This window comes from Besnoitia besnoiti, chromosome VII, assembly GCF_002563875.1.
Source record: "Besnoitia besnoiti strain Bb-Ger1 chromosome VII, whole genome shotgun sequence".
Classification (NCBI taxonomy): Eukaryota; Apicomplexa; class Conoidasida; order Eucoccidiorida; family Sarcocystidae; genus Besnoitia; species Besnoitia besnoiti.
The window spans coordinates 2,180,122-2,191,313 of record NC_042362.1 but is presented as its reverse complement, the minus strand read 5'-3'; the positions used below and the strand labels follow the sequence as shown (position 1 = coordinate 2,191,313).

The 11,192-nt window shown below is 57.6% G+C and overlaps 2 protein-coding genes across 2 annotated transcripts; both read left to right on the top strand.

The window, feature by feature from the left end:
• On the top strand, window positions 1-1,395 carry BESB_079120 (uncharacterized protein; the record flags this gene model as incomplete). Its single annotated transcript, XM_029366274.1, has 1 exon — window positions 1-1,395. The coding sequence occupies one exon, from the start codon at window positions 1-3 to the stop codon at window positions 1,393-1,395; it is 1,395 nt and encodes a 464-aa protein (XP_029217705.1).
• Window positions 1,396-4,106: 2,711 nt separating this feature from the next.
• Window positions 4,107-8,142, top strand: BESB_079110 (calcium binding egf domain-containing protein; the record flags this gene model as incomplete). The annotated part of the gene is made up of 8 exons (XM_029366273.1): window positions 4,107-4,137; window positions 4,370-4,510; window positions 5,102-5,233; window positions 5,965-6,102; window positions 6,272-6,523; window positions 6,806-7,036; window positions 7,454-7,540; window positions 8,105-8,142. 8 exons carry the CDS (start codon window positions 4,107-4,109, stop codon window positions 8,140-8,142), a joined length of 1,050 nt encoding a protein of 349 aa, XP_029217704.1.
• Window positions 8,143-11,192: the final 3,050 nt, after the last annotated feature.

Sequence of the window (11,192 nt, the reverse complement as noted above, 5' to 3'; positions counted from 1 at the left end):
ATGTATTTCCCGTTTGCAACGGCTGCAGCGGCACCGCCAATGTGCGGCCCTGCCTTCCATCCGCATGAAGTCATGATGACGCTCCCGCCGTCGTTTGCCGTAGGCCTGCCGCATCAACAAACCGTGTTCGTGGCGCCTCCTCCAACTCTGCCAGGCGTTGTTCACGGTCCACACGTCTGTTTTGAACAACACGGCATTGCGGACGGAAGGCGTGAGCCGTTCGCACACTTGCAGAAGCAGCCGCCGGACCCTTCTCTCCACCACTTTAGCGGCATCTTTCCGGAGTGGGAAGTAGATGAGCTGGACTTCGAGGACGCTTGCACGCGAATGCGCGACGGAGCGCGCCGTGCTGGGATTACCGCGAACCGGAGGAGCACTCGAGACCAGTCTAGTCAATGCGTGATTGCGCCTGCACGTGTTGAAGCGCCAGTACCACGTCCTGAAGTGGAAAAACAGGAAGACGAGGTCAGCCGCGTAGTGGGCAATATCAACATTAGCGGTGTTGTCAAGCTCGAGCCCACGGGGGAGGAATCCGAGGTACAGGCTGACCGGGCGGAGAGCGTCCTTGAAACCGATTTTGATCGGTACGAAACATACCGGAGGCCTTTGTGTCGCCCGTGGTATGAGAGGCAAGACAACTGGTCCAGGTATGACCTCCAGTTGAAGCGCTTTCAAAGGTGGCTGCAGCAGCAGCAGCGACCTTTGCTTGAACGGATTCCAAAGCATCGGGAGGCGTTTCCGCAGCGCCTGGCGTGCGCCAACCCGACCAGCGACGCAATGCAAGCGCGCATCCGGAGAGTCTACGACCACGCCCACCACACCCGTCTCAATCCGGACGACTCGTATGTGTACCAATTCCTGGACGCGCGCAGAGCCAGGCACGCCGACGCCTTCGCAGGGGTCAACACGACCAGTGGCCGCCGGCGGTACGACAGGCCTCCGCCAGTGGAGCCGCATGTCCCGTACGACCCAAGCCAGCGCCGAGCACCTGGCTTCCACGCGCTGACCCGTTCGGGCTGTGCGGCGGAGCACGCCCACGGGGCGAGGCGTAGAGCAGTCAGTGCAAACAGCGTCCGTGACCCTATGGCTGCCCGCGTGCGGTGCGCGAGTGTGCAGGGGCCGCAGCCGGCGGCCTTCCACGCTGAGCTGGAGGCGCACGGTCGCGGGCGGACGGTCCGGCAGAGAGTCGGGACTAGCGCACGCACCCTCAGGCCCTCTCTGACGGGTGGTGGAGATGACCTAGAGCAGCACACCGAGTTCACAGGATCGCTCCGTGCGGTCGACGACGAAAAGGGGACGTCGTTGACTGGGTCCTTTGTCGTGCCGCTGGCGACCGACGAAGGCCGTCGGAAAGTGCGAGACGGAACCCCTCCGCCGTGGCGAGCAAGGAACTAGGGGTGCGAGCGTGTCGCTCCATGGCCAACTTTTTTTTCTCCGGTGTCATACATCAGGAGCAAGTCAGATGGTTGGGACTTGCATCTAATCGAGGAAACACCAGGACCATTTCCTTCGGACTCCCGCACGGCTGTGGGACTCCACCGGCACGTCCTCATGTGTGTGCCGAACCAGCTGTTTTTCTTGTGTTTGGATGGTGAAGCTGTGAAAACTGGTAATGCGTTAAATCATCCAGCACCCATGCGAGACGCACTACACTGCTTGTGCTGCACCACAAGCAGGAACGAAGCGCCCTTGGTAACTCTCCATTTCGAGAGCAGCGACGTAGTGAAGGCTACAAAAAGCAGCCGTTTCTCTGGCAGAGTCGGTGAAGACAAGCAAATTCTTGGATGCTCTGTGATACTCACCTGAGCTTCCAGATGCTTCCGGCTACGGCAGAGAGGCTCCGACTGTTTTGAAAAAACGAAACAAGACCATGCTCGTACAAGAACCACTCGTAGCGCAGGCTAGTCTCCACGTCGTCGCTTTGCCCAGAAAGGCTTTTTAGTGTAGCACTGAATCGACAGTTCCCAACGTCCACACAAGGTGGCTCGCGGATAGTCGCGGATTCATCGTGCAACGTCTCACACGAGTATCTCACGACCACCGCAACCATTACCACGATTGTTGCTCGCGCGGGACTGGGCCTACTACATACCGCATAACGTTAGGGCTTGTTCCGCCAGGGTAGGGTAGAAAGGGACAAGATCCCGGATGGAAGCTCGTCTCTCAGGGCACACGTGCGCGCCGCCACTCCCGAGGTCGCCCTGGGCACACGAAGTTGAGCCTCTATGTCGCTGGCTACGGCGAAACTGCATTCCAAGGTACAGCGGTGCCTACCTGCCGCTGCAGACGGCATACCTTCTTCATGCGCTTCCACTCTGCTGAACTTCTGCTGTGTGTTTGGCCACAGCTGCCACGATCCAGTCGCACGGTGATGGTTGGTCGTTTTGATCTAATCCATTGCAGATACAGCCCCGCTTTTGCCCCTCTTGCTAGTCGGCGGCGCGAGATTGGTGAGGTTGCACTATTTCTGTGAACCGCTTTGGTCGCCTGACGAGAGCTGCATGTTGGTATCAGGAACGAGTCGGGGTTGAACGAAGTGGTGCGTGTGCTGCCCGGAATCTCGCCAACCAGGACAAAGAGCGAAGAGACCCCCGGGCAGCGCTGCCCAAGAAGATGATCGCACAGGGAACTGTTTTGAACGCCCTGGACTTACCCGAAGTCGATCAGTCTGGGAAATATGGGCGGCGAATCGGCACTGTCGCCATTTTCCGCTGAACGCGGGTTGCCTCTCAAAGCAAAGGCGTGTCGAGTGAGGGGTAAATGCGCGGGAAGGGCCTCGCGGTGCTCCGCTCCGCCGTGTGCCTGGGTTTCACGCAGAACCGACTCGTGCGGCGGAGGACTTCTCCAGTGTTGGACGTCAAGAGGGGAGAAGTTGGACGCGTCACCGCTACGACGTCCGTCGCTCCCTCCACTCTGGAAAATATGTGTCAACGTAGACGTTACCGCAGCTCGTGGGCATTACGCTGCTGCGCAGAGACATCGAATCTCCTCAACATCGAGTTGGCTAGCGAGCCTCAGTGGCGCCTGGCGTCCCTGTGGCACGGTGGCAACCGTGCGGCACGGGCGACCACGCGCTGGTCAGGCTTGGGGGAACTCGAGCGAGCGCAGCGGCGCTCTGTCAACAAAGTAGCGCTTTTTTCGACGTGCGGGTTGCACTGCCGCATTCTAGGCTTCTTCCTTCCTCCGAGAGTCGTCGTTCGATGAACTAGCAAAATGCGAGAACGCTTCGTGCTCCAAAGGAGCGCCGCTATCTCTCGCGTGCTTAGCTGAGTCGTCCAGCTCCAGGGCTACAGGGCACCGGTTCCCGGCTTCCTTTCTTAGTCAGTCATCGTCCCCGCAGCCGTATCCCGTTGTGGACGCGAACGGCATCCGATACGTTTACAATGGTATGTTGTTTCCGCCCAACACTCGTCCCACGTTGTCCTTTTCACGAGGGTTTTTGCGCCGGATGTGAGGTCCGCGCCCAATCTCTTCGCGGAGCGTTACGCGTGCAGTGGACTCGCCACAAGGTCCTTCGAGGGTGGAAGGCGCGCTAAGCGTGTTCCTGCTTCCGCTTCAGCAGCCTGTCTCTCTTTGCCAGTCGTTCGAGACTCCCTCGAGAGAGTTTCTCAGGAGTCGTCCGCCGCCCTCAGTGGCCGCAAGTCATCCAAGTTGCCCAAAGGTACAACTCCTTGTTCTGGTGTCTCGCATTCTTCCCGTCATCGATTCGCCCGTCTGCTTCCTCTCCGGCACTTTTGTGTCGCGACCGGACTGAGGCGACTAGGGGTGGTACCCTGAAGGTTTCTCGGGCTTTGAGGTGGGTGCCCGAGGACTCACCCAGCCGCCTTTCGGAGCCCAGGTATTCGACGGGCGTGCAGTTTACTGGGGGAAAGGGAGGTTGCCTGGCGGTTCAAAGCAGGCAAGGTTTTCCCGAACCGACGCCGTCGCCCTCGAAAAACTGTCGTTACTTCCTCAAGAGGAAGGCGCTGGCGGGCACGTACTCATGGAATGGCGTGGGTTCGCATCTCTGACCAAGGACCTTCAACGCCAGCCATCATCGGCAGCCCATCGCCTACGTGACCGCCCGTCTCCTCCAGAAGGAATCCTACCTTTCGTGGGCGCGAAAAATGGGTGCTGGCGGATCCACGCCCCAGTCGCGTAAGCCTTTTCGCGTCGCTGTTAGGCCAACACCTCCCCTTTGCTGTGACCCTTAGACAACAAGTGCCGGCGCAGACCCATTCAGTCACGTCTGTTTGATGCAGCGAACCGGCAGACTCGTTGTGACCAAGCACTTCCGACCGAGTCTTTCTGTCTCAGCCCGGAGTCTGGCGCGCGGAGACGTCCTCCACGGAGACCGCTGCTGTCCACGCACTGCTGCTGCTGCGTTCAGCTTGCGAGGCAGCCGGGTTCAAATTCTGCGCCTCCGTCTCACACGCGACGGGGTGCGAGAATTCAGGGCCGGATGCCTTCTACTGCAAATGCGCGACAGGGTACCGGTACGAGGGAAGGTCGGAGAAATCCAGATGCGACGGTAAGGAGCTACTGGAACGCCCGCGGGTGCTGTCCTTCGCAGATGCTTCAGAAAGCACCCGCGCCAGAGAAACCTGAAGAGCGGTCGCATTGATATTGCTTGTCAAGTTCCTTGTATCTAGTTAGCTCACTGCGTACTTAGGATCAGACCAAAAGAGTTCACTAATGGTACTAGAAAATAGGAGATCGCGTTAGTTCTTGGGAAAACGACTTCCGGGCTGTGCGACTCGTTGTGGCGAATCGTATATCTCTTCTGCGTGAAACTCCGGTACCTATGCCAGAAGATCCGTCATTGGAGATGCACATCCCGCCCGTGGATGAAGGCGCTGGCGCTGGCTTAAGCCGTACCCACCCCCAGTACCACGGGCCCCGGTATGCTTGCATTCGGCAGTGCGGCAGCGTTGCTGGCCTCTTTATTAGGGCAGGTACATGTGTTTTTCATTCGTGGTTGCGAGCGCTCCTTAGCAGTACCTCTCCGGTTGCCCGTGCGCCAGACTGCGGACATCTTGACGCTTGCAAAGGCCCGGCGCGTGTGTCCGTTTTGACGAAAGGCAAATGTGCCTGCTCCCGACTTCGTGATTTTTGTGTACAGATATAAACGAGTGTTTTACAGGAGAGCACGACTGCGCAACAAAAATGCAAAATTCAATGTGTGAGAATACGCCTGGGAGTTACCAGTGTGTCTGCGGAGCTAACCGGCAGTTGGTCGACGGCAAGTGCGAGGGTAAGAGTTTCGAACCGCGCGTGACGCGGGTTCACTTCTATCCTAGCGTTTGAATCTCGTACGTGTGCGTGGATACTGCGAAACGAACTTCATCTGCTTCAGGGTATATCGGCTGCCCAGCACAAGAGACGTGCTGTATCTTCAGCCTGTCTCGACCGTGCTGCTGGCGACCCTGCGGTCGACGCGCTTAGGCCTCTGATCGCGTCCGCTCCTGTTATTCGTTCTGCGTGGAAAAGCAACACGGTTCCTGCAACGGAGGCTCGCACTATGTCTGAAAGTCTTCGGTGGTCGGGCGCTTCTCTTAGTTGCCGTAGGCGCTTATAGCGGAAGTCTGCCGGTTTCCTGGATCCGCGGCTCCTCTCGCCACAGAAAGCGATCACACTTAACGTTCCTCCCCCTCTCCCTCCCCCCCCCCCCCCCCCCCCCCCCCCCCCCCGTGCCAAGCTGTCGCTTTGCGATTCGGTGAATCGAGGAAGACGGCGAAACGCAGGACCGGCCTGCAACATGATAGAGTGGTAACACTCTGTCACTGTCCAGCCGCACGGATACTCTCAAGGGGGCGATCGTCCCTTCGCTTTTTGCCACTGCTGCTGCGGTGACCACAGCCTGCAAGTTACCCCGCGTCATCTGTGGTTGGCGGAGAAATGGCACTTTGCTGGAGGGTTGGTGTGAAGGCGGGGTCTGTAAGTTATGGTCCACGTGCGTTTGTTTTTGTGCCTGACCTGCTGCAGACAAGAATGAGTGTACCGCCGGAAATGGAGGCTGCGGAGCCTTCGCCAAGTGTGTCAATAACCTCGACGCGGCGCCCACGTGCATCTGCGAGCCGGGGTACGATGGCAACAACGGCCAAGCAGGAATCGACTGTAAAGGTGCGTCCCTGTGGTTGCTTTTCCCGCGCGCGGAGGGCGGCGTGCATAGCTTCGCAAGGCAGATACACGTTACTCTTCCCATATTCCACGGCGGCTCGCCAGCCTGTCGGTGGTGCGGTCACGACCTCTCATGAGGCCGCGGTTTCCTCGGTCTGGCGGTGAACTGCAGATATCGACGAGTGCGACACCAATCCCTGTCCCGCCAACTCGGCGTGCATCAACACACCGGGGTCGTACAAATGCGAGTGCCAGAAGGGGTTTACCATGAGTCCAGATAACGTCTGCGTCTCGAAGAACTTCTGCACAGAAGGCGCCAACGACTGCGACCCACACCTTGCGACGTGCAAACAACTCGTCGGCACGTACAGCTGCTCGTGCAAGCAGAATCTGGCCGGCACTGGCAAGAAAGGCCAGTGCACGCGTAAGACGGGGAAGAGGCGGGAAGGGGGGGGGGGTGGGGGGATGGAGGGTGGTTGCAGGGTGGTTGGAGGCCATTCCTCCGGTCTCGAGAGGCAGCTCGGAGCAGGAGTCTCCAGGAGCCCTCGAGCTCGTGCGACAGCCGCCGAGCAGGAGGCGCGAGCGGGGCAGTGGCAGCCTCCGCAGCATTCAATGAGAAAGTATTGGGATTTTGGCAAACAGCGCGGTCACTTCGGCGTCCACGAGGCAGTCTCGACTCAGCTTGTGGCGCGTTTCCTGTCTGCAGCAAAAGAAGGATTTGAGCAGCTCCCATGCGAGTTAATGGGAGAAGCGTGCGGGGCTTACAGAGAATGTAAAAGAGACTCTGAGGGGAACTACTCGTGCGTGAACAAGTCCGTGACTTCCCAGATCTCCACCATGTTCAAGGATGGCTTCAGCTCGGACACACCGGTTTGGATCTGGGCAGTCGCCGGAGGCGGCCTCATCGTCGCTATTGTCTTTCTCTGGCTCTTTCTGAGTAAGTCTTTGCCTAAACTTCATGAATCACCTCGCGGCGAAGAAAAACTCTCGCCGTCGCCTTGCTAATAGAACACCGCTAGCGCGGTACACAGAGTGTCTGTACCGCCGCAGGGGAAAAAGCAGCGCGAACGCCCCCCACATGCCCAGCACCTGTATCAAGTATACGTACTCACAAGTGCCTTGCTTTCGAAACCTGCCCTAGATCCCTGTCTCCGTGCACAAAACGCATCATCAACGGGCGCAAGCCCTGCGCTAGTCGGTGACTCGCCGGCAGCGCGAAACGGGACAAGAAACAGCAGAGCTTGCGGCGACGCCAATGAGGCAGATCGACTTGCTCTCGTGTGGAGATGTGCGCAAGGGACCAAATGTCACGCCCGACCCCCTCGACTGGTCCTGTGGCTCGATGTCTGTGCAGAGAAGCGCAAGAACAAGGATCGAGGAGGAGCGGGAGACTACGACGTGTACGGAATGGGAGATGCTAGAGAGGGAGATGCCTATTCACGTGAGTGATCTTTTGGCCTCGCATGCCGTGATATCCAGCCCCGCAGAGGCACGTCGGACAAGGATTCTCGTTTGGAAGCGTCGCTTAGATTCCTGCAGATACCTATCCAAATTCAGCGCTTGGCTTGTCTGGTGGCTACGGCGGTGCCAAAGTAGACCGACGCTCTACCTCCCACGGGCACCAGAGCTCCACCCTGCCACTCCTCACTCTCGTCACAGCTGACCAGCTGTATCGTACGGCTTTTCGAGGGGCCTCGACGAGCCAGGATCCCGCGCGAACGCATGAGTTTCTAGATCCTCTGCCTTAGTTCATGCGGCGCCTTCGCGTACCTCGCAAGAATCTCGTGGCCGCGTCCCGGTGTCTGGCAGTTGCTGGCGTCGAGCAAATGCCATTTAACTGGCTGCTCATTTTGAACCAGACCAAAAAGAGCGAATGCCATTGAGTGTGCGCTACGAGGCCCGGGTGGACCGGGGAACCTACATATGCGGATACATCGGCGTGTCTGCGTTGCATTTTGGTGCGAGAGTGAAGCCGACAGACGTGCGTGTCTTGCTGCATCTGCAGAGACCGGCTACGGCACGATGGACTACTATTATGGCTAGACTGCCGGCGCCACGCCGACCTTCCAAATGCGCACTCAGGACGAATTCCAGCGCGCGCCTACGTCTCAATTGCTCACGCGACTATCGGCCCCCCTTGGCATGTTCTCCTCGCCGGAGTCTCACACCTTCGTTATGAAGCCTCTTTCGCTAGCTACGTGGCAGATGATATAAAGGCTTGCGGGTGTCTTCGCGTGGGCATTTTCCGTGACACACGGCGTTGAGACCGCCGTCGCAATAAAGAGACCTGGGAATTGCAACGATTTTTTTTCTTCGCGCCGTCGCGCCGCCCGCACGCCCCCTCTCATTGGGCGGACTCACTCGCCGCTTCGTTTCTCCGCAGTTTGCACATACTTTCGGGTCGAATCTGCGCGGCGCATTCAGGCGGCCGACCCACGGCAGCCGAGCATGCAGTGACCGCGATTCCTGGGTCCACAAGCGCCGTTTTCGGCCGAGGGCTTTCCCTGAGCGCCCCGGAAAATGCAGCCTTTTGATCCCAGAAGCATCGGGGTGGGTACCCCTGTGGGTTACCCGCGCAACCGATCCCCTTCCGTTTCAGGCAACCAGGAAAGGAAAACACGTCAACACGTACGCCTGCGAACAAGCTCGACGACAACGCGCAGCTGACATCTGTCCGCCGTTCACGCAGACTCCGGAGCACTGTTTGAAGTGACACCCAAGCGGCTTTGTCCGATGCTGAAGAAGTCCTGTGGGAATCCCTATCGTTTGCAGAGGCGGCGGAGAGGCTTGCTCTTTTCAGCTGTAATGAAGCCTGCGTGCGACATCCGCGCAGAGAACCTTTGGCACTTCCGCATTCGCGCGCGGCAATACTCTGCCCAGGTGCGAGCCGTTCGCTGTGTGAAGCGCCCCTGTCCAGTACTGTCAGACAAGCTCGAAAAGGAGGGAAACACGTTTTTAAAGTGCATGAAAAGCTTGTGAGAAGGCTGAACAAGATGTCTATCGTGCTGTGCAGGTGGAGAGACGGCAAGACAAATCGTTTTGTGCGGCCGCAGGTTTCGAGGCGGTCCGCAGCCGTCGTTTCGTTCGGCACGCGCCTCGCCGAGGCGTTTCCTTCTGTACACCTACCAGGGCGCCTGTCGGCGATTTGAATTGTGCATATGATCATCCTGTGGGCAGTGTCGTTTGTTGCTCGTTCAGTGCCTTGGCTCCTATCTTCGCTATGATTCGTGAGAGGTCTGAGCGCGGGGAGCGCGTTTCTGAGAGTGCGAACACCCTCATTCCGAGCCTTGTTTTTTGTCAGAAAATCAAGCCTCTTGTGTTGAATGCTAATCAAAAACAAGCGCCGCCTGTTCGGGTAGTCTGCTGTGTTCGGGGCCTTCGCTTTGTGTAGAAGATCGCGTTAGTTCTTTGGGAAACGACCTCCGAACCACCAATATATATTGGTACAAAGAAGTTACAATATCTTCAGCACCCACGTGCGAACTTCACCGCCACGCCGCCCACATGGCGGAAAATGTTGACAAGCTGCGGCAGCATCACAGGGTCCTCTACCCTTTTTCGATTAGCTGGCGAAAAGGGGTTCGTTGGACGCGCCATGCGCCGCTCATTCTCACGTAGTCTCGCCGCAACGCGCTGAGACGGCCGAGCACGGAATGTAAATCGCCAACGCAGCACCGCTACGCCGAATTGAGATGGCCGTCTTGCTGTGTGGCACGAATCGCTTCGAGCCAGCCACTTGAATTGCGTAGAGCATCTTATTCTAGAGTTCAGCGCCTCCGTTTGTTCCCACCTACACGTGGCAGCCGTCTAGCCTTCGTCAAGAGGGCTGATTCCCTCTTGAGAAGAGGAACTGCGCACGCACCACAAAGAATAAAGGCGTGCTGCTGCACACCGTAGGTGCGAACTACAGGCGCAATTTTCCACCACTATGCTTAGGGCTGTAGCCTTTTTTGTTTCGCTAGAGACAGTGTATGCGCTCGCGGTAACAGTGCTTTCCTTAAGGCGCGAGGTGTTCAGATTTCCTGGCGGGCGCTCAATACAAAGTTAGAAGCAGTGTATCTCCGCTCTGTTTCAATGTGTATGAGGTATGCATGTCTGTGCGCTGCGAAGCTCGTGCGCCAGTATGCGTTTTAGCCAGCACTGCTGCGCTTGTTACTGGAACCGCGTAGTACGCAGCTCTATTTTAACCCTCCCGTATTGTGGCGCGTACGAATGTGTCTATACATTTCCTACACATTTTTATCTTCACTTCGAGACTGCCTTGCCGGCCTTCATTCTCTGCGTCGTTATCTTTGTGTGCACGACAGTATGAGCATCGCGAAAATGGAAGCTTGAACAGGCCGCCAGAGCGTATCACGTACGCGAGTTTGCGTGCCTGCATGCGCTGGCGGTTGTGCTGGCTCGCCGAGCGGCCTGTCAATCTCGAAAAGTGTGGAAGAAAAAGCCGAAAGCCCCGCGAGAAATGACCTGAACGTTTACGTTTGCGGTGTTTTCACTCGAAGTCTGAACACAGCTCTGTAGAGGGACGTAAAGCTAGATTCTCAAGTGCTGTGCTGCACATGGTGAGCGTGTCTCGACTCCCTGCATGCGCACATTGCAAAGCTGCGTTGGTACCGAAAATTGTGGCTTTAAAATCCACGAGAAAAGTGCCTCCAATATCCTTCTGAGCAAGACGCGAGTGAAATTTCTTGCCTGGCTGCGGTCCCTCCAGCATATTCGGCGCGGAGGACCAAGTGTCGCCAAAGCGTTCGTTTCATCCTCACTGTTCTCGCGCGTGTATCCAGAAAGCAAGGCACTGCTCTGTGGCAACGTCCTTCCTTTTTTCCTGCCATTCTCTGCTTAAGGCTTGCGAATGGCATTCTTCGTTGCTCTGCTATAGGCACCAGTATCTGATTCCGTCGTCCCTCCGCCTTAACAAAGAAGCGAACCAAAACAATCGTTTCATTCCCTCCTGTTGTCTTCACGGCTCGGTTGTCCAGCTTGTCTACGTCAGAGGTCGCGGACGGAGTTTTTTCGTCTTTCTTTAGCACCACGCTCTCCCTCAATTTTGTAATCTCTTGCTCCGCAAACTTCCCGGCCCGCGACGGCTTTTC